At 47.2% G+C, this 19,735-nt stretch overlaps 1 protein-coding gene across 1 annotated transcript in view; it reads right to left on the bottom strand.

The window, feature by feature from the left end:
- Positions 1 to 19,735, bottom strand: part of ARPC1A (actin related protein 2/3 complex subunit 1A) — a 318,664-nt gene that overhangs the window by 54,835 nt on the left and 244,094 nt on the right. The window contains exons 8-9 of the mRNA XM_069645561.1: positions 7,284 to 7,477; positions 6,149 to 6,239 (exon numbers count right to left, since the gene is read on the bottom strand). Of these exons, the coding sequence (XP_069501662.1) occupies positions 6,149 to 6,239; positions 7,284 to 7,477 (285 nt within the window). The remainder of the gene's footprint in view (positions 1 to 6,148; positions 6,240 to 7,283; positions 7,478 to 19,735) is intronic.

The following is a 19,735-nucleotide window of genomic DNA, read 5'->3' as shown; positions in this document are numbered from 1 at the left end:
GGATGGGGAGAGTAGTACCTTTTCTTATTGTTGGAAGTAGATCTGGGCAGCGGCCATGGTGCCCAACATTTCAGACTCTGAAGATTGGAAAGCCAAAACCTTTTGGACCAGTACAGGACGACCAGAATAATGTGGCAACCTGTGTGCACGTCAATTTGTACAGCCAGCTCCGAGAAGATATCCAGACGAGTTCACTTTGGAGTGGATTGGTCCCACCAACTCAAGGGGAGAAGTCTTCCTTGCAGGGCTTCTCTAGTCGAGGCGAATACGGAGCTTCAGCACAGCAGCTCGGCTTCACCGGGCAAACCAACAGTCCAGGAGTTGCAGCAGGCGTCTCTTCCAAGTTCTTCTTCGGATTCCTTCGTCCAGTGGTCGACTGCCTTCCAAGCCAAAAAGCTTTGCCTTTTATGCAGGATTCGCCCATTAATTCCAGCCTAGCTGCCGTCAAACAGCAGGGAGGCAGTCCTGGCCAGACATCCAGCTGGCCAATCACTTTTGGTTGCATTCCTGTAACAAAGGAAATTGAGCACAGGGAGTTTCGGGCACCTCCCTCACTTCCTGCCCGACACTCTGGAGCCAGAGGCAGGCTTCACTCATGAATCCCATCAAAGACAAAACGAACAAAGGGACCGAACCTGGTTTGGCGCACAGAGTCAATCTCAAAGACCTTTCCACAAAGACATGGCGAAAACAGAAGACCGGGCCATTTTGAGAAAATAGGCACCCGTGGGTGCTTCACTGCAGCTGCGAAAGCAGCCTGCAGTAAAAAACACACAACGGAAGCAAAAAGTAAACCATTGCCACCAGCCATTAATTGTAGAATGGGTAACATAAAAATGTTACATGAGAAACTTGACAAAGGGGATACTAAGTACCCCCTCCAATACCCTATTGTAAGATAGTGTGTGCTGGGTCGAGAAAGTTACAAATGTAAATAAAGTACATTTCACGTCACTGCTCTTGGAAACAGTTTATCCAAGAGAAGGTATTTAAACCTTTGGGAAATCTGAAACACTTCCCTGTGCCAGTGCACTGAATGCTGTGTGTCACAATGTAAAAAGATGCATATGGAGTTTGTCAGACTCCAAAAACCAAAAGAAACGCGGAAACCCATAGAATTAAAAGTATAAAGTCTTAAAGTTCAGCAAAAGCGGTGGGGGTCACTGAGGTAGAGAGGAATTAGCACATTTATGAGAATTCTCCCTAACAAGGAGCAACCCAACAACACTGCCCATAAGATGTTGTACGCTGCCATAGGAAAATTCATAAAGCCCAACAGTTATAGGGAAGTATAAATCCAAACAAACACTATGGAGAGACATAAAAACGTCACCCATAAAAAGAGTAAAAGAAAGGTTGAGAGGCGGAAAACATTCCCACTCACCCAGGAACAAGGAACAATAATCACCAAGTCCTGCAAAAAGTTCTGGGGGTTTCACACGTGAGAAGATTGATCATAAAAATGAAAATCAACCCTAACAGTGAGCGATGGGTTGGCAGATCTGAAAACAGAAGGAAGAAAAATAGGAAGTAAAATCAAGGAAGAGAAACAGGGAGAGTGGTGAAATACATACAATGAAGAGGGTGGGAACTGGAGAAGGAATCAGGAAATTGAGCATAGTGGAAAATGGACTGTTAGTGGCGAGATAAAAACATTATGCACTACTTAAAAAGCCTCATGCACAGGGTTATAGACTACAGTACTTTTCATATGTAATGTTAATTTGTAGGGTGCACACCACAGGCTGAACTGTCCCTTGACTTCATAACAGAAGGATATGGCAAATTATATTTTCCAGTATTTGGAGGTTGTTGATGGGAGTCCACCTGGGGCATGGCTCTTGACTGAGTGTATAGTAGGGTGGCAGAAACTATTTTGCCACCAGGTTTTTGCGCCTTTGATTGTGGATGCTCTACCTGCTGTCGGGCAAAGAGGGCACACATCTTGGACATGACGGCTGGGATGAGTTGCAGTATGTGAGCGAGGCATGTTCGTGTAGGGGGTGCAAGGGGCCATTTTAGAGGTTTGGCCGTGGCACCATTTTGGCTCAAAAATTTCTGATCCTTCCATCTGTACCGAAGAGGTGTCAGCCATTCCCTCTTGTGTGTCTCACATCTTTTACAAGCTTAAAGTCTTCAGTGAGTCACCTATCGCAGATTATTTTTTAAATCTACCCATGAGAACTTTGGTTTGCATAAGGTGTATAAATGTAAAAAGGAGTCCTTTCCATTAGGTTCCAACATGTTGAAATTCCAAATGTCAAATTTTAAAACACTATCCTATCTATGGTTCATTTTCATATGACTTGTGTCAGGCACAATCACCTATAAAAATCCCTCAAACTCTGCTAAGGCCTCGAATATTGTTCTCCACTTTCACTTAATTGAGCCCATGGCAGGAAAACTGATCTGTGGAGGACGACCTACACCGCAAAAGTATGAGCATTGTGTGGTAGCACAAGCTTACAGGGAACACTCCGGACGATGCCCACGTTTTCAGTTTCGGTAAAACCAGTTTAAATACTCCTAACCAGCCACTAGATGGCCAAATACCCACAGTATGTAGGGGGCAACGTCATTAGCAGAAAAGGAGGCGGCAATGGATATTGGATTGGAGTTGTGAGCAAAGATTGGAAGGTAGATAAAAGTTTGTGTGGGTGATTGCGAAGGAATGAGATTAGGTTCGTGAAGTAGGAGGGGTTGGCAGAGTCAAGTGCAGAAGTTAGTGCAGCAAGTGATTTTTTGTAGGCTAGGAATAGGGAAGGTGTCTAATTTAAGCAAGCTTCACAAGTCACGGTGCATTTGTAAGCGTGAATTTCAGAGATGATCAAAGGCTGGGTACAGGAAGATGCGAATAGGAGAGTTTTGGTCAAATGGATTCATAAGCGCATAGTGAAAGGCAATGGTCAATGGAAGATGCATGAATAGGGGAAAGACAGGAGAGAGGTACTCACTACATCAAGGTAAGGGGCAAACATGTCCTGCCCAACATTCCTCTCTTAACTGAAGAGGTGAGATGAAGTGTAGAAGGTGGAGAGACCGAGATGTTACAGTGAACAATGGAGTGATCATAGGGACAGGGGTCAATGGAGAGGTCAGAGGAGGAGAGTGAATGCGAGAAAGGTAAGGGCAAGAGTCCTGCCAGAGTGGGTAGGCTGGTCATGGAGGAAGAGGAGGATGTGGTCCGATAGGAGGGAGTTCCTTTCAAGGCAGGTTGCTGCAGAGGGCTTGGGGGAATTAAAGTGTTAAAGTCCCCCTGCATGATAATGGGGAGAGCATTAGGAAGTGACTATAGCAGAAGGGTTAGATCAGGGAGGAAGGAGTTGAGGGGACCAGGGGCTTCATATGGAAACCGAACAGGGAGAGAGTTGACCAGTGCCATATTCTAAAGAGGAAGAGCTCATGACAGATGGGGGAGGGGTAGAAGGGCACTGTTGAGTGCCTTATTGATACAGATCCCCACAGCGCCGCCCGTTCCAACAGGTCGAGTGGCAGAAGAAAGTATGTTTGGAAAGCTACTAGCTGTTTTCATGGGGATGTGTAGGTGCCTTAAGATAGAGATCACAGCGATAAAACAAAGGCAATGGCCTTCAGGCATTGGTTGGCTAGGAGGGTCCCGTTGAGCATCTAATGTGAAGGTAAGACCCTAGAACAAGTTGCCATGTAGGATTACCTGGGTATTTGGTTCTCAGAGTGTGTCCAATGGCTGAACCAACACTGTAGGGCTGCAATGACTCTGGAGAAATACTGTGGGGGTTTGCAGAAATTCTTTAGCACGCATGGTAGAGGGGCAATATTACCTGTCATGAACTTTACAGAGCATAGGCTCTGCCGACAGCCCTTTATAGAGCAGAGCTGTGGGGTCATCCAAGGGCTCCACACCTAGATGTCTCAGAGAATGATTTTTCTTAGGGCGATCTTGATGCAACCAATGGGCCCCCCCCCCCTGGCTAGTCTTTCGATGGAGTGCATCAAGCCCCCTATTGCAGGGGTCCTGTCCATTAAAACCAGTGTTGTATTGGTTCAGGATCTGGTCAAAGGTAACATCTAGCACCCTACCATCAGGCTCTAACTAGCTTTCTAACCCATGTGTTCCCTTCCCTGGTTTAGGTATGTCCGTCTAGAGCTCTGCAAATTGGGTTTGATAGTGCTATGGGAGACACCCCAGAGCGTAACAGCAGGATCCAAGATGGTAGTGAAGTGAGCCTACCAGGATATGGCGTTAACCAGATGAAGCAGGATTGCACCGTCCTGAGTATAGGACAAATGTGTCTGACATAAACTGTCACATGGGTTTGAGGAGTACCTCGATAACGTTAGCCCAGGGTATGCCTGCTCACTGTACATAAAGCTACGCATCAACGTTTTGAAGGCAGCTTCCTTCACTGCTGGATGGAATGAGAGAAACAGCACATAACGTATAGCTTGTGGGGCGGCTAATCGATTGTGCACTGTTCTGCAGTAGATGTAGCGATCCGAGACCGCAGTATTTGGCACTGCTGTTTAAACTCAGGAATGTGCAGTGGCCCCAAGAAGCCATGGAACTCTGCTTAAATGCCAGGGACCCGGTTGCAGTATCAAAATACATACACCGAGCCTGGCTATTAAGATCAAAGTAGTTGGAATGCTGTGGCTTGAATGCGCTAGGAAACATGTAGTGCCCGGTGCCTGGGTTTTGGGCCGTTTTATCTTTTTGTAAATAGATATATCATGTTGTAGTATGCATTGTATTTTTAATTATGGGATTTTAAAATGAACTATTATGGATTATGATGAACTAGAATTGTGATTGGTGAAGTTGTATTTGAAATGTATTGTTTTATGCTTGTATGGCTTCAAGTGCCGAATAAAGTTGTGTTGGATCACTAGTGTAGAAGAGTCATGAGAGGAGATCCAAGTTTCTGTGATAGAAAGAAGTGAAAGTCACAGTGGTCAGTGATGTAGAGAGACTTGTTGCTGAGCGAATGCACGTTCCAGAGGCAAAAGAGTTATATGAGGTGGGGGTTAGGAGCAGGTGTGTGGTAGGGGAGGAGGATAGATGTTGGAGATTCTGGGAGCAGCTTATTTGAGAGATGCGTAGGGGATGTAGGACTACGAGGATGCCAGAGCGATGCAGAAGTTATGCCAAGTTGAAGCTGAAGGCTATGAGAGAAGGGAAGAAGAGCGATTAGAAGGAAGAATGGAGTGAAGTCAAGGTACATGAATGGTAAAAAAAATAGGCAAGTGAAAGAAAATGAAGAAATGGTGCAGAGCAAGAGGGTAGGTGGGTGAGTGGGAAGGGAAGGGGTAGATGGTTGGTTGAAAAGAAGCAGGTGTAAGTTCTCAGTTGGGCTAGAATGGGCCTAAAGGAAATCAACAGACAGTTAAAACAGCGCAATGGTTCTTTTAGGTAAGAGAAGCTCAGTGATGAAAGGAGTGTCAATGGGTGGAAGGATCCCTAAAAATCTCCAAGCACTAGGGGAAAAGGAATGCCAGCAGACAGGGAGCAAGTCAGATGTATGCATTAGTGAACAAAGCCTTTAACAGCGACTAGGAAACAATCAAGGAGGAAAATAAAATAGATTAATTAATAGTGCAGTGGAAACTAAACAGGAAACGAATACTTCGTAGTGTTTCTAAATAAAGCAAAACATGTGATCTGGGATGGAACACAGTACAGAATATTCTGATCATTTGGAAGAAAACGATTGACAGAAAGCAGCGCGCAAAGTAATATTCATGTACCGAAGTCAAAAAATGTTTTGGTAGAGAAATTTCGGTATACATGGACAGTGCATGTATATTATAAAGTGTTACATGGTATCAAACGTAATGAACACAATCAAAAACAAACTAAGAGACAATTGTAGTGGAACAATGAAGTGGGGCAGATGTTACCAGGGGAGGGAAGAAAACTACGTACTATAATTACAAAATGGGCATTTAAGTTGTTAAACGTGAGATGTGAAAAGGCATATAGAGAGCTACAAATCACGCTATTTTCATCCTATGTGTGTTGCTAAAAAGGGGCCCTAGAATGGTTTGTAGACATGACAGCACAACAGGAAAGAGAAAATGATGTTGGTCAACAAGACTGGAAGAACGGATACAAAGAATTGGTAGGAACAAAGTAATCAGAAATTAAAAGCGAACAGGCAAAGGAACATACCTTGATGTCCCAGAGGGTCATTGCGCCATCAATACCTGTAGTACAAAACTTCTGGCAGTCACTCTTATCACCTTCATAGACAGAAACTTGGCTGAAAAAGTAAATACAATTATTCTACACTTAGAGTACAGTACAGAGGGCAACCAGGTAAGTTGCAAATGCTAATGTGGTTTCCTGAAACACAAACCATTCAAAATTTTGCAACCTCAGATTTTTAACCACAAGGAACATTTTTTCTCTCCCTGTCCTTATTTATCGGAGATGATCACAATTTAAAAATCTGTCACGTTATCTGCTGCCACACTGGTAGACTTCAGTACCATAGTCTGTCAACATTCCATATGGGCTAGCCTATCCATGATGTTAGAAATTTCACTTGCCTGCAAAACCAAATTTGCTCAATTGAATTACATTTTGTCCATACAGGTGCAATGTGTTAAGTCTGTTCACCTATCCAGAATAAAATTGCAAAATGTTACAAACACTAGGTCTCAATTTGTTCAAATTTGGTTTTGGTTAGAAGTAGGATTGCGTTCCTCTTGCACTCCCAGATAATGTTTTAAAACAGCATTTTTTACATTTACTTTTGTACTTTATAACCAGACAATGCTGCTGGACAACTAAGTGTCAAATTGGTTAATTAGCAAAGTTAGCCACACACAGATTAAATGTAAACCGCTTAATACATAGCATCAACAAATGAATCGTCTCCATGCAAAGATACATTTTTCATGCAAGAATACATGAATCTGTCAAAAGGATATTACCGATCCCAAAAACACTGGTATTGAAAGACTATGAATCTTGAAAGTGGCAAAAGTTTTGGGTATACTTATATATTCAGGAAAGTGGTTTTAGCATTTACAATGTCAGATTCTAAATTATAGTATTGTATTCCTATGAGGGAGCATTATTGCTTCTCTATGCTAAGAGGTTTCTAGCTGCAATATTTTGCTCAACGTACCCTGAACTGCTTTAAAAACAAAATTCATAGAACAGATTGAGAACTGCAGATTTCCTTAACAAATGTATAATTAGTTATCTTCATTTATTTCAATTTACAGATCGCATTAATGGGCTCACTTGGGAAGTTGGCAAGGGTCTAGAATGATCAAGCTTTCTTGAGAACACTTACGTGATGCTGTTTTGGTGCAGAGTCTCCAGGTTAGTGTTGCGATCTTCAGTTGTGGCCCTCTTGTCCATGTTTCGGAAACGCTCCATCGCAGAAATGTTTCGTTGAATGCTCTGTTTTGGAATGTCTAGCTTGGAAATAAATGCCAGTGAGCCATTGTCATCGCAGCTAAACAGCATAGGACAGCAGTCATGACCCTGCAATGAAACAGTTTTAAGTAAATGGGTGATACTACCAAAACACAGAATAAAGACAATGGCCCTTGAAAAGGACACTAATTAAGCAAGAATACCCCCGGCAGCTGGGCTTTCCTGGGCGCTACCAGACAGATTACCTTTAACAAGGTCTCTTGTGCGATTACTGCCTGTGAAGCTCACCTGCAAAGCTAGAACAATTAACACCGCAGCATAACGTACAAGGTGCTAGAAGTTGTTTTTTTATTTTGGGAAATTACATGCATACAGTGAGCTGACCCTTCATTGAGAGAAAACAAAAAACCACACATGGCTGGCACAGAAATGGCATTGGGCACTACTTTAAGCTCCTTGTCCATTTCCATTTGAAGCTATCGGGAGTAGCATGGGGCTGGCAAAGTGCAAGATGGGCTGAGAGGCAGGTTTACGTTTGGGGGCAGAGCGGGAGGTGCAAATGCAATAGATGCCACCAGGCCGATGATTAAGGGCCGCATTTCGAGCCTCCACCTGACTGGCACCATCTCCATGTTAATTAAAAAAATATTCTTGGTAAGGTAAGGATTCCATTCTTGGTAAGGTAAGGATTCTACGATATAAAAAATGCAACAAACAATCCAAAAGAAATCACTAATCAATCAAGTAGTGAGCAATAAGATCTCAAAAGGAAAATCAGTGTGCAATGACATTTCAAAACAAATTAACCCGCTCCATCTATGGAAAAATCCACGACCAAGAAAACCTGAGAACTGGCCATCACAACAAGCCATACCAGATGGACAAATATATTGAAACAGTAAGGCATAACTTCAGGCACCCAGGTCCTAAATTGAAATTTAAAAACGGTGATCCCAATGCATAAAAGTATGGAGACCAGTTATTGGACAAGGTTTATATCAGACCATTCCAACTCATGAGGAGTATTGCCGAAAAGAAAGCCAACACTGGAAAAGTTCAAAGGGTTCAGTAGAGAGACCACAAAATGTAGGGTTTTAATAATTAAGGACAAAAAACAATGTTTTTCAAAACTACCACAAGAACTTAAATGCTACATACAAGCCTCGTAAAAGGACAAACCTGTCCGTTGGACTGAATAGGCCTGCAACCATTTTGACTGGATCTGTATTAGCAGTAAGGATGAAACGTGGACAAGAAAGACAGTGTTAGCAAGATTAGTAATGTAAATCAGTTTTGCATGGGAAACATTAGGGAGTGCATCCCCAAATACATCTTCCCTGACTAGCCTTGCATGCTTCAAAGTCCACTTATATAAGTAACAAAAGCAGAGTACCACCACCAAATCTGCAGGCTCATCTATCTATGAACCAAGCCCACAATCCTGAATGTCTGAGGAATTAAAAATTAACTAATTGAATTTTAACACCTCCGCTTTGCATGGCCTTACTGAGGTCAAACAACGTTCCCGTATATCACAAAGCAATGGGGATGAAGGCTAAGTGGGGACTATCCTGAAGAATCTTCCTGTGCAAACTGTCCATTCAGGAACCATCTCAAGCACTGGGATTCTCTGAACAAAGGATTTAATACATGATCCAACAGTTCCATGTTTCTTTTACACGACAATCTGAATGCTGTGAAGTCCTGCCCGGTGGGATAAAACACAGCTAAAACGAGGGTGGCAAGTCTTGGGAGGCTGCCAACGCGTCTGGAATCGAGTTGTAGTTAGTTCAAAGCAATGGCCTCAAGCTCTCTTCTTAGCCCACGTCTGCAGTACCAGGCGCACATTGGGTCAGAGATCGAGAATGTATTGTTTTTCCCTGGCCTAACAAGCAATACATTTGAACTTTCGTGCCTGCTGACGTTTGAGGAGCTGCCCACGTGGAAGAAGATGGGCAGACATGGCTGGGAACCAGATCCACAATCGGCATGCACCCACACCTGGAAAAGTGTGGGTAGAGTCTTGTGGTTGATCTTCCACTTGTGCCGTGCGTGGGTCAAACGACTCATGCATCCGCCCTGATCATTTCCTCCCCTGGCAGATGGATGCCACAGGCAATATTGTGTTCCCCAGATACCAGACCCAAATCTCCATCGCCAGGCGACAAAGCTTTGGAGATCACTTACCACCCTACTTCTTCAGGTAGAAGTATCGCAGTAGTGTTGTCCGTCTAGATCACCCAGCTAATTCCGGTTGGAAAGCCTTAATTCCCCAAAAGATAGCTTTCAACTCCAGGTAATTTATGTGCAGACCCCGATCGCCCAGCCCCAAAAGGTTGTGGATTTCCCACGGCGTGAGAACAGCTCCTCATCCCAGAAGCGATGCATCTGTACTCTGTTCCCTCGGCGGTGGTGGGGGTGTGAATGGCACTAGGTTCCCCTCTTCCATCCGCCACTGGAGAACCGAATGTAGGAGTGGAAATCTGTTTGGTCACCAAGACTATCTCAGGTGTAGTTGTAACTGTCTTGCATATAACATGGCCTGAGGGATCACAAGAATAAACTTTACCAGGACAGCAACTCCCTGCAGTTTCCTCAGATTTCCCAACCTATTGGAGGGCGGAAGAACAAGTTACTTACCAACTGGTAACGTTCTTTCGACTGGATGTTCCTTCAACGCATTCCACATCTTTGACATTTAATGTCCACAGCTGTGCACTTCGGAAACTTTTTCGGCAGAGGGCGTCCTGCGTCGATGGCATCGGGTCCATGTCCCTCGAAGGCCTCCGTCGAGGGCGACATCACTGGATGTTATAAATAGGGCGCATGGGGCCCATAGCCACAGAAGTTTCTTCCACCAGAACGTGTGGCACCAGTCTGATGCCTGCTGGAATGCACTTAGCCTTGCAGAAACGGAAGTTGCAATCGCATAGGAAATTCTCCTGAGGGGCAGGCTGGGGGGGCGATGTGGAATGCGTTGGAGGAACATCGAGTCGAAAGAACATTTCCAGTTGGTAAGTAACTTGTTCTTCGAATGAATTGTATCCTCTAAGGCATTCCACATCTTTGACAGACTCCCAAAGCAGTACCAGTAAATTGAGGAGGGAAAAGAATTAAGAGTACCCAATTAGATTGCGGAATAAAGAACCGCCTTCCCAAAAGCCATATCCTGACTATGGATTGTATCCAGGAAATAATGTATGGATTGAGACCCAAGTAGCGGCATCACAAATATTCCTAATAGGAACACCCCGCTGGAGGGCGCTGGAAGTAGCCACGCCCCTGGTGGAATGAGCTCTCAACCCATCAGGAGGGTCTTTACCCGCCAACGGGTAACACTCCGTAATGGGAAGGATAATCCACCTGGACAAGGTCTGTTTGGTAACATCCTGGCCCAATCCATGTCCAGCATATACTACAAAGAGTTGATCGTCCGCTCTGACCCTGAACATCCTAGAAATGTAAAAGCTAGGAGCTCTCCTATAATCCAACCGATGGAGACGCTCCTCTTCCTTACCAGGATGAGGAGGAGGATCGAAAGATGGAAGAACCACCTTTTTGACTCAAATGATATTCAGAGACTACCTTAGGTAGAAAAGAGGGACGTACTTGCACTTGTGAAACACAGTAAAGGGTGGCTTAGATGAAAGGGCCTGCAATTTACTTGCTCTGCGAGCGGAAGTAACCGCAACCAAGAACACAGTCTTGAAGGACAGTAATCTCAAAGGACAAGAGTGCAAACGTTCAAACAGAGCACCCATGAGAAATTTCAAAACCAAATTCAAATCCCAAACCGGCAACTGGAAGGGTGACGGCAGAAATACATTAGTCAGTCCTTTAAGAAACTGGGACATCAAAGGAATCTTAAACTAAGAACATTCTTCAGACGAGCGCTTAAAGACAGACAGCGCCGCCAGGTAACCTTTAATTGTACCCACTTGAAGGCCCCTGTGGGCCAAAGAAAGCAAGAAAGAAAACCATAGGAATGGAGCACAAAAAAAGGATCAACATTGTGATCCCTGCACCAGTCGCAGAACTTACCCCAACGGTACAGTGATTTTGTTGCAGGCCGCCTGGCCGAAAGCAACCCCTCCATCACATCATCCGGGAGGTCCCAATCCTTATGCCTCAACCTTTCAGATACCAAGCATGAAGGCTGAGAGTCTTGACCTCTGGATGGAGAACCTGACCGCCCCCAAAAACCCCTCCTCCCCTGCGCGAGAGAGCATATCCTCTCTTTGGGGAAGATGGCGTGGAGGGCAGATGGACAGTTCCAGGAGCCAACTCCCACTCGAGGAGACAGTGCTCTGCCTGCTCAGAGCATCCACCACCGCATTGTCGTCTCCGGCCAGATGAACTGCCGAGATCGAAATGTCCTGCTAGATGGCCCAGAACCAGAGCTGCATTGCCTCTCTGCACAACGGAAGTGAGCCTACCCCCCCCCTCCCTTTTTGTTGAGGTAAGGGATGGCCACCCTGTTGTCCGTCATGATCAGGACACTCTTCCTCTGTACAGGGGGAAGAAATGCCTTCAAGGCTAGCCTGATGACCCACAGCTGTAACAAATTGATGGGGAGTCTGGACTCCGACGGAGACCGACCGCTGGCGGTCAAGTCGTTGGCACGAGTGCCCCATCCTGTGAGGGAAGCATCCGTCTCTACCGTCCCCTCTGCCCACGGTTGCCAAAACTGTTCCCCCCCTCATCAGGTTCCCTTCGTTGGCCCACCAGAGAAGATCCTGTGAGACCGAGAGTGGAATCTGAACAGGATCTGACATCTTGCCAGAGAACTGCACCTTGCGCGCCTACTGCAGGGATCTCATCTGCAGCCTGCCTTCTGGCACCAGAAAAATGCAGGATGCCATGAGGCCGAGCAACCTTAAGAATTCGAAAGCCGGGAGACACTGGGCATGTTGAAAGTGGTCCATCATCTGCACAATGTGATGAGCCCTACCTTGGGAGGCGAACACTTCCCCAAGGACGTGTCCAACACAGCCCTGATGTACTGGAGCTGTTGGGATGGCGTCAGGTGTGACTTCTTGAAATTCAGGGAGAAGCCCAACCTGTGGAGAGTGTGGCAGGTGACAAAGCTCGGGAGAGCATGCCCGGATCAGCCAGTCGTCCAGGTAGGGGTAGTCGTGAATCTCCCCCCCCCCCTCGCCTGATGTATGCTGCCACCACCACCATGAGCTTGGTGAAGACCCTCGGGCGGAGGTCAATCCAAACGGCAGGACCCGAAACTGAAAGTGCGAGTCGCCAGTCGCAAACCTCAGGTACTTCCTGTGCGCGGGATGGATTGTCACATGGAAGTAAGCATCCTTGAGGTCCAGAGACACCAACCAATTCTGAAGTTGAAGTGCCTGGAGGACTCGAGAAAGAGTGACCGTCTTGAACTTGTCCTTCCGGAGAAGTTTGTTCAACCAACACAAGTTCATGGTGGGTCTCAAACCCCCCCACCCCGTCTTTCTTTGGGATCAAAAAATAAGGGGAATACCATCCCTTGTTCCTCTCTGCTACAGACACCAGTTCTATAGCACCTTTCTCCAGCAGGGACAAGATTTCCTGCGCAAGGAGCAGATCCGGAAGCTTCAATGAGAGTTTCCCCGGTGAATTGTTGTGAGGCTGCTGAAGGAAGAGAAAGCAGTAGCTGTGGGCTATGGTATCCGGAACCCACGCATCTGAAGTAATGGCACGCCATTCTTTGAGATGCTGAGACAGCCTGCCCCCAACCGGCGAACCATGGGACATGGCCTCAGGACTGTTTAGAAGTGGCTGCAGCAGTGCCTGAAGGCAAACGGGCAACTGCCTGAGTGGCTTTAGCACCACAATTTCCCCGACCACCACGGGTACTTTTTTGCTGGCCCCTTTGACTGGCGGCCCCTCTCATTCTACCTAAAGAGTAGAAACTAAAGGAACCACCCCTCCACTGCTGTCCCCTAGGACGAAAAAGCAGAGGCTGACGCACCGCAGGGCTTAAAGATTGATGCAGCTTTTGAGGTCTGCAACCTGTCAAGGCTCTCGTCAGCCTTGCTGCCAAATAAATGTGCGCCATCAAAGGGCATGTTCGGAGACTGCTTTGCACATCCGGAGCAAACCCCGACTTCCGCAACCATGCAAATCTGCGTATAACGGGGCTCGCAGTCATGGACCGGCTCACACGGTCAGCCGTATCCAAACCCGACTGAAGGGGCTCACACATGGCATCCTTGCAGTCCTGCATGATAGCAACGAAACCATCCCTTTCTTCCCGCTCGGGAATACAGTCGGCCACAAAAGATACACAATTCCACAGAGTGTGTGTAAACTTTGCCAAGGCACACAGGGAGTTGGCCGATTTTAAGGCCATGCTCCCAGCAGAAAACACCTACTGTGCCCAACTGTCTAAGTGCTTGTCGCCCCTATCCGGAAGGGTACACCGCCTGCCTCGAAGTGGCCGTAGCCGCCTGAACCACCAAACTCTCAGGAGTTTGGGGGGGGGGGGGTGGAAGATAAATAGCTGGGGGTGCTAATGGAAGGGCGGTATTTCTTGGTCAAGGACTTATAAACAGCCGGAAGAGAATCCGGAGACTGCCAAGCAGCTGCCACCCTCTTCTGCAAGGAAGGATGAAAAGGCAAAACCGGGTCAGAGGACGGACCCTGATATAAAATGTCCATCAGATCGTCCTGCACAAAGTCTTCAGGGGGACTGGACCAGCCCTGATACTTCGAGACCCGTGACATGAGCCTTCTGTTCGAAGACTCTGCAAAGCCCACTTCCAGGGAAGTGTCCAACCCACTGGTATCACGGAGGGACTGTCAACTCCTCCAACTGACTGTCACCAGAAAATTGTGGAGCCTCATCCAGTTCACCAGGGTCTTCAAACTCAGACCTCTCCTCCTCTTTGTAAATGTCAGCCAGAGGGAGGTGAAACCCAGGTCTGGTGACAGAAGAGGGCCTGGAGGCCACAACTGGCCGCACAGACTTCTATGTAGCCTTCCTCGGAGGATCCACGATGTCCAGGAACTCCAAAGGCAAACTCTGAGAAAAAAATTCCCACAGGCACCGAAAGCAAAGGCTTGGACGTCGAGAGCGTCGACAACCTCGACGCCGGGAGCACCGAAGGCTTCGACGTCGACACAGGTGCTGACGGCGCCGTGGGCTGGTATGATGGCAAAGCATTGAGTCGACGCGGGCTTCGAGCCCTCCATAGATAGTTGCGTTCTCGCTGGGGACGAGGACCAAGACCTAGAGACGTCTCTTGCGACCTTTCACTTCCTTGTCTGTACGGGACCTCGACGGCTCCCGATGTGCGTCGCGTTGCGAACCTGAGCCCGAAGGCGTGCGAGCCACGGAACGAGAGCGATCCTGGCCGGCTTTGTCAGAAGGCACGACCGGACCTGTGTCCTGCGATTGAAAAATCGCCATCATGGATTTCTTAAACGCCACCCATTCCTCCGGAGTTGAGGACTTCGTAGTGGCACGTAACCTTCCTCGAGGCACCATCTTCCAAGGAGGACAGGAAAGGTGACCGGTGACAGCGTTTCCTCGAGTGCCGGGATGAGGAAGACGAGTGGCGGAAACCACTCTGGGACCGAGATCCCCAGCATTCCTTCCGACGAGGAGAGTCGCCCCTCGAGTCGTCGGTAGAAACCCCCTTTGACTAGGAAGCACGGGACTTAACAGGCTTCGAGCCCCTAACCTGGAGCGTCCCCTTCCGCAAGGTCTTGGCAGTCAGCGGCGGGCATTTTGAGCAGCAGTCAGTGTCGTGCGACTCGCCCAGGCACCAAACAAATGCGGTGGGGGGTCGGTGAGCGACATCTTCGACTTGCAGCCCCGGCAGGTCTTAAAGCCAGACCGCAGAATCGGAGGGGTCGACGAGAAAGACATCTTCTACGTAGAAAACACATGAGGCGTGCCGAGTCTCACAAAGTTAGCACGTTCGCGGAAAAAACAGAACTGAGGCTACGGGCGCTGTGCGTCCTATTTATAACATTCTGTGACGTCGCCCTCGACGGAGGCCTTCGAGGGACATAGACCCGACGCCATCGACGCAGGACGCCCTCTGCCGAAAAAGTTTGCGGAAGTGCACAGCTGTGGACATTACATGTCAAGGATGTGGAATGCGTTGGAGGACACAATCCATTCGAAACACCCTTACTTGAGCAGCGCTATGTTAGGTACATTTTCCATTATTATGTGAAATCCCCTTCACCTGCGAGTCCCCCATACTTTTTGCTGGAATACTGAATTTTTTATCAATTCTCCCGAGTGAGTGGGAACCTTTTTTCCCCCACTCATTCATTCATTCTTTTATCCCCATCTTTGGGGTACTTTTGTATTTCTTTTTATACCTTTTTTTGGAGTAATGTTTTCCTTCAAGTTTTGTGGCATCCGCCTGGCTTTTGCAGCTTACAGTACTCTGTTGCTGGGAGCTCTTTGGGCTTCCCATATTATTTTCTGTTATTTGCCTTATGGGGACACATGTTCCCAAGGGCCAGGGGATATTTGTATCCTTCCTAACTTTCTATTGCAAAGTCAGCACACTCCACCTTATGTGGAGTACTGAGGGGCTGCACTGTATCCCCTTTCTCATTGCGCCTGTAACTTTTTAGTTACAGTAAGAAGCTAATCCGAATGGATGGTGGCAGTGGTTTTATCCCACCTACTTGTGCAAATTTTACTCAGTCTGTACTCACAGCTGTGGTAATGCACAAAATGGTGAAAGTTCTTTTTTCGCCAGTTCAAGATGGCTCATCCTTTCTTGGTCCTTCAGCCGTGCAGGAGGTGGGAGGTCCTTGCTTGACTTTGGTCTTCGGCGGGATCCCTTTGTGAAGCCTGCAAAAGGTACCAGTTTGTTTGAAGACAGGAACCAAGGGAGAACTCCGGAACTTTGCTGGTCTTTGTCTTCTATGTCTGCTTGGAACCAGTTCCAACTGGGTAGCTGGCTGCACTGAAATGACAGCCACCACCCAGAGTTTGAATGAGACAGGTATGCGGATTGGCTGGTTTCCTGCATAAAAGGCATGAATCCTGAGGCTGAAGGCAAGCTGACCAATGGAACTGAACAACCGACGAGGAAGAAGAGATGCCCGCATCCACTTCCATACGAACTGAGTAACTGCTGCTGTCCGACCCCTCATTCCAAGCATCAGGAGAGCCCCAAAAGGACAGCGTTCTCCCTTAGACTGGTGGGACCAATCCGTCTCAAGACGACCTGCTTTTCGAGCCATCCCATGACAAGCTGCGACTTTCACCGGCTGAAAACCACCTATACCCTGGTACCTGTGGACATTGTACAATGCATTGCCCTCCGCAGACCGAATCATCCTGAAACTTTAGTTGACTCCTTCCGGACCTCAATAGGCAAGATTCCACTCCTTGAAGTACCCTCACCAGAGAGCTGGACCGAGTAAGTGAAACGATCAGGCGTAACTGTTCTTCACCGGTGCTTTGAAAAGGGCACCAAAATCACAGAACCACGAAGAATCGTTTGCATGGAGCCTCTTCACTCTACTGCTGCAGTGAGATCCATTCCACTGTCCTTTATTTCATCTGCCTGAACAAGAATCCAGTGACCGGGTCTGCTGCTGAATCGCGGGGGCAACCTGCTGCATACTCCCCTTCACGTTTAAGGTTCTAGGAGACTCTTGGTAGTACCTACCTAGAGTTGCTTTGCTGCTCCAGTGTGGCTTGAGTACTGATTTGTGTGTTTGGGAGTTCGTCCATTCAGTTTCGCTGAGGCCCAAAGCCTGTGCGCACCTTCAGGGAGCCTTCCGAGGTTCCTGAACCTTTTCCCCAACAAAGAGTGTTTCTTAGCTGCTACTGAAGAGAACCATTTACTTTCTACAGCTTGTGCCTTGCTGGTTTATTTTTTATTTATTTGCATTTGTAAAGCACCGAAGCCCGAGGGCATCGGGCGCCGTTTATAACTGGTTACATTCATCCTGACAAAAAAACAAAAAGGGGTGTGACATCAGGAGCAGGTGGCTAGGACACCTACAGACATATCAATGAACAAAATCAGAGAAAGGAGTTGTGGCAAAGCTGGTTCATTATTGTTCCGATAAGATGTAGGTAACGGGAGGCCAACTAAACAAAGAGCCAAGTCTTTTGGGCCCTGCCAAAGGGGCAGTAGGAGGTTTCTGCTCTTAGGTCAAAGCGATCCACTGGGTTGCGGCTACTTTAGGTAAACTGGTTCCTCCTCTTGGTCTTTTAACCATTGGCAGGTTGAGACAGTATGCATGGGTTGCTCTTAGTGGTCTAGTGGATTTGGATCTCTCAATTTTCCGGGAAAGGTATTGCATGGGCTGTGTTTGAGAGGCACTTGTGCGTGATGGGGAGAGTTTTGAAGATGATCTTTTTGCGAATGGGGAAACAATGGACTTTTTTTCTGGCAGCTGATGTCCCTGATCTCCCTTTTGGAGCCGTTCAGGGCCGCTCGTAGGGCATTGTTTTGAATTCCCTGTAATTCGGCCAGGTTCTGTTTGGAGGTTCCTGCAAAGAGGACATTGCAATAGTCCAATCTTGCTCCAATGATGGCTCTGGCGATAGTTAGGCAGCCTGTCTGGGTGAGGAAGTGTCTGGCTGCATTGATACGTTTTGTTGTGTATGCCGAAGAGGAGGCAATTGCTTTCACTTGTTTGGTCAGCGAGAGTGGCATCCAAGTGGACACCTAGCATGTTTACTGAGAAGAAGACAGGGATCTGGATTCCATCTATGGTGAAGGAGGAGAATTTGGCACAGAGTTTGAGCATGGTCGGTGACCCAACTAGTAAAATGTGTTTTATTGTCATTCAGGCATAGATGGTTCGAGGCCACAGGTCTGTACGGAGGAGTTGATACGGTTGATTGTAATGGAGTCTTCGTGAAATGAGCCCGATGCGTCTGTAGTTGTTGGGTGCCATAGGGTCCAGTGAAGTTTTTTTAAGCAGAGGGCATACCCACAATTCCTTTAGACTAGTTGGGACCTGACTGGATGAGAAGGTGGTTACGAACAGGATTACTGTTTCAGCGCACTCTTCGATAATTGATGCTGGGCAAATGTCACATTTGCATCTCTCAATTTGAGAATATTAGCTACTTCTCATTCAGATATTTATTTGAAGTTAAATGCTGGGGTGGAGCGAGTTGTTATTGAGTTGATCGGCAAGCTAGTGGGGTTAATAGTTTGATCAATGTTATGCTGCAAAGAGATTATTTTTGCACGCATAGAATTTCGAATGCCGACACACCACGCCTCGTCCTTGGAGATGGTGCTTGGATGGGGTTTGTATTCCTTGGCTAAGGTGATGAAGGTAGTTTTGGTGAGGGGAGTAGGGTCTTTCTTCCAAGTGTTTTCTGCTCGTCTTTTTTTGGCATACAGGGCCGAAAGGTCACGGTGAACCATGAGTTAATGAGTTAAAGGTTTGGCCTTTCTTGGGGAGGGCAGGGCAGGGCTACCAAGTTCACTGCTGTAGCTAGAGTACTGGAATAAAGGTCAGTGAGAATCATTGGGTCCACTGAACTAAGGTGTTCCTGGTCCAGGGGTGAGAGAAGTGAGGAAATGGAAGTAATATTCCTGGAGCTGCGGGCGAGAGTGTAGGTTCAGGGTGTCAGATGGATATGGCTTTTGTTAGCAGAATGTGAAACACAGAATGTGATAGTCTGACCAAGGATAGGGGGTATTTAAGGTGACAGTGACTTGACTGTTTAGGTCCGTAACCCAGTCCAGGGTTTTCCTTTGATGTGGGTTGGATCTGTGACTCTGTGTGAAGCCAAGGTCTGTGAGGGAACCCACTACTGCAGCTGTGTCCAATGGGTCGAGGAATCCAAGATTAAGGTCTCCAAGGAGTATAACCCTGGAGGAAGGTTTGATGATGTCTGAGATCAAGTGCAAGATTTCTTCCTCGAAGGTCATGGAGAGCCCTGGATGCCTGTACACGATGTGAAGTGTAACCGAGTCCGTGGGGGGGTGGGGGGACGGGGGGAGGGGAGGCGAGTTTAGCTGACAGGACTTCACTATTGGAATCCATAGAGCTATTGATTGGTCTAATTTGTAATGATTCTCCGTAAATGAGTGCCACGCACCCACCTCTGGGTTCAGTTCTGTCACACCCAAGTATATTGACTCCCTGCAGGAGGGCTAGGGACAGTGCTGGGCATGAGGCTTGGGGGAGCCAAGTTTCTGAGATTACTAATAAGTCTAATTGAATGAAGGTGATCAAGTCATTTATATCTAATGCATGTGCAGGGAGGGATCTGCCATTAATGAGGGCTCCACATAAGCGGACAGGGTTGGGGGTAATTGCGGAGGGAAAGTATCTGTCTAATGTAGTTGAGGGTGGGGTGGTTTTCTGCCTTCTATATGAGTCCTGCTTTCTGGAGCAAGCGTGTTAGTGCTCACTGATAAT

Source organism: Ambystoma mexicanum, chromosome 2p (assembly GCF_040938575.1).
Source record: "Ambystoma mexicanum isolate Mex_15411 chromosome 2p, UKY_AmexF1_1, whole genome shotgun sequence".
In the NCBI taxonomy this organism is placed as follows: domain Eukaryota; kingdom Metazoa; phylum Chordata; class Amphibia; order Caudata; family Ambystomatidae; genus Ambystoma; species Ambystoma mexicanum.
Note: the sequence above shows the minus strand (reverse complement) of the source record. Positions and strands in the feature narration are given on the sequence as shown.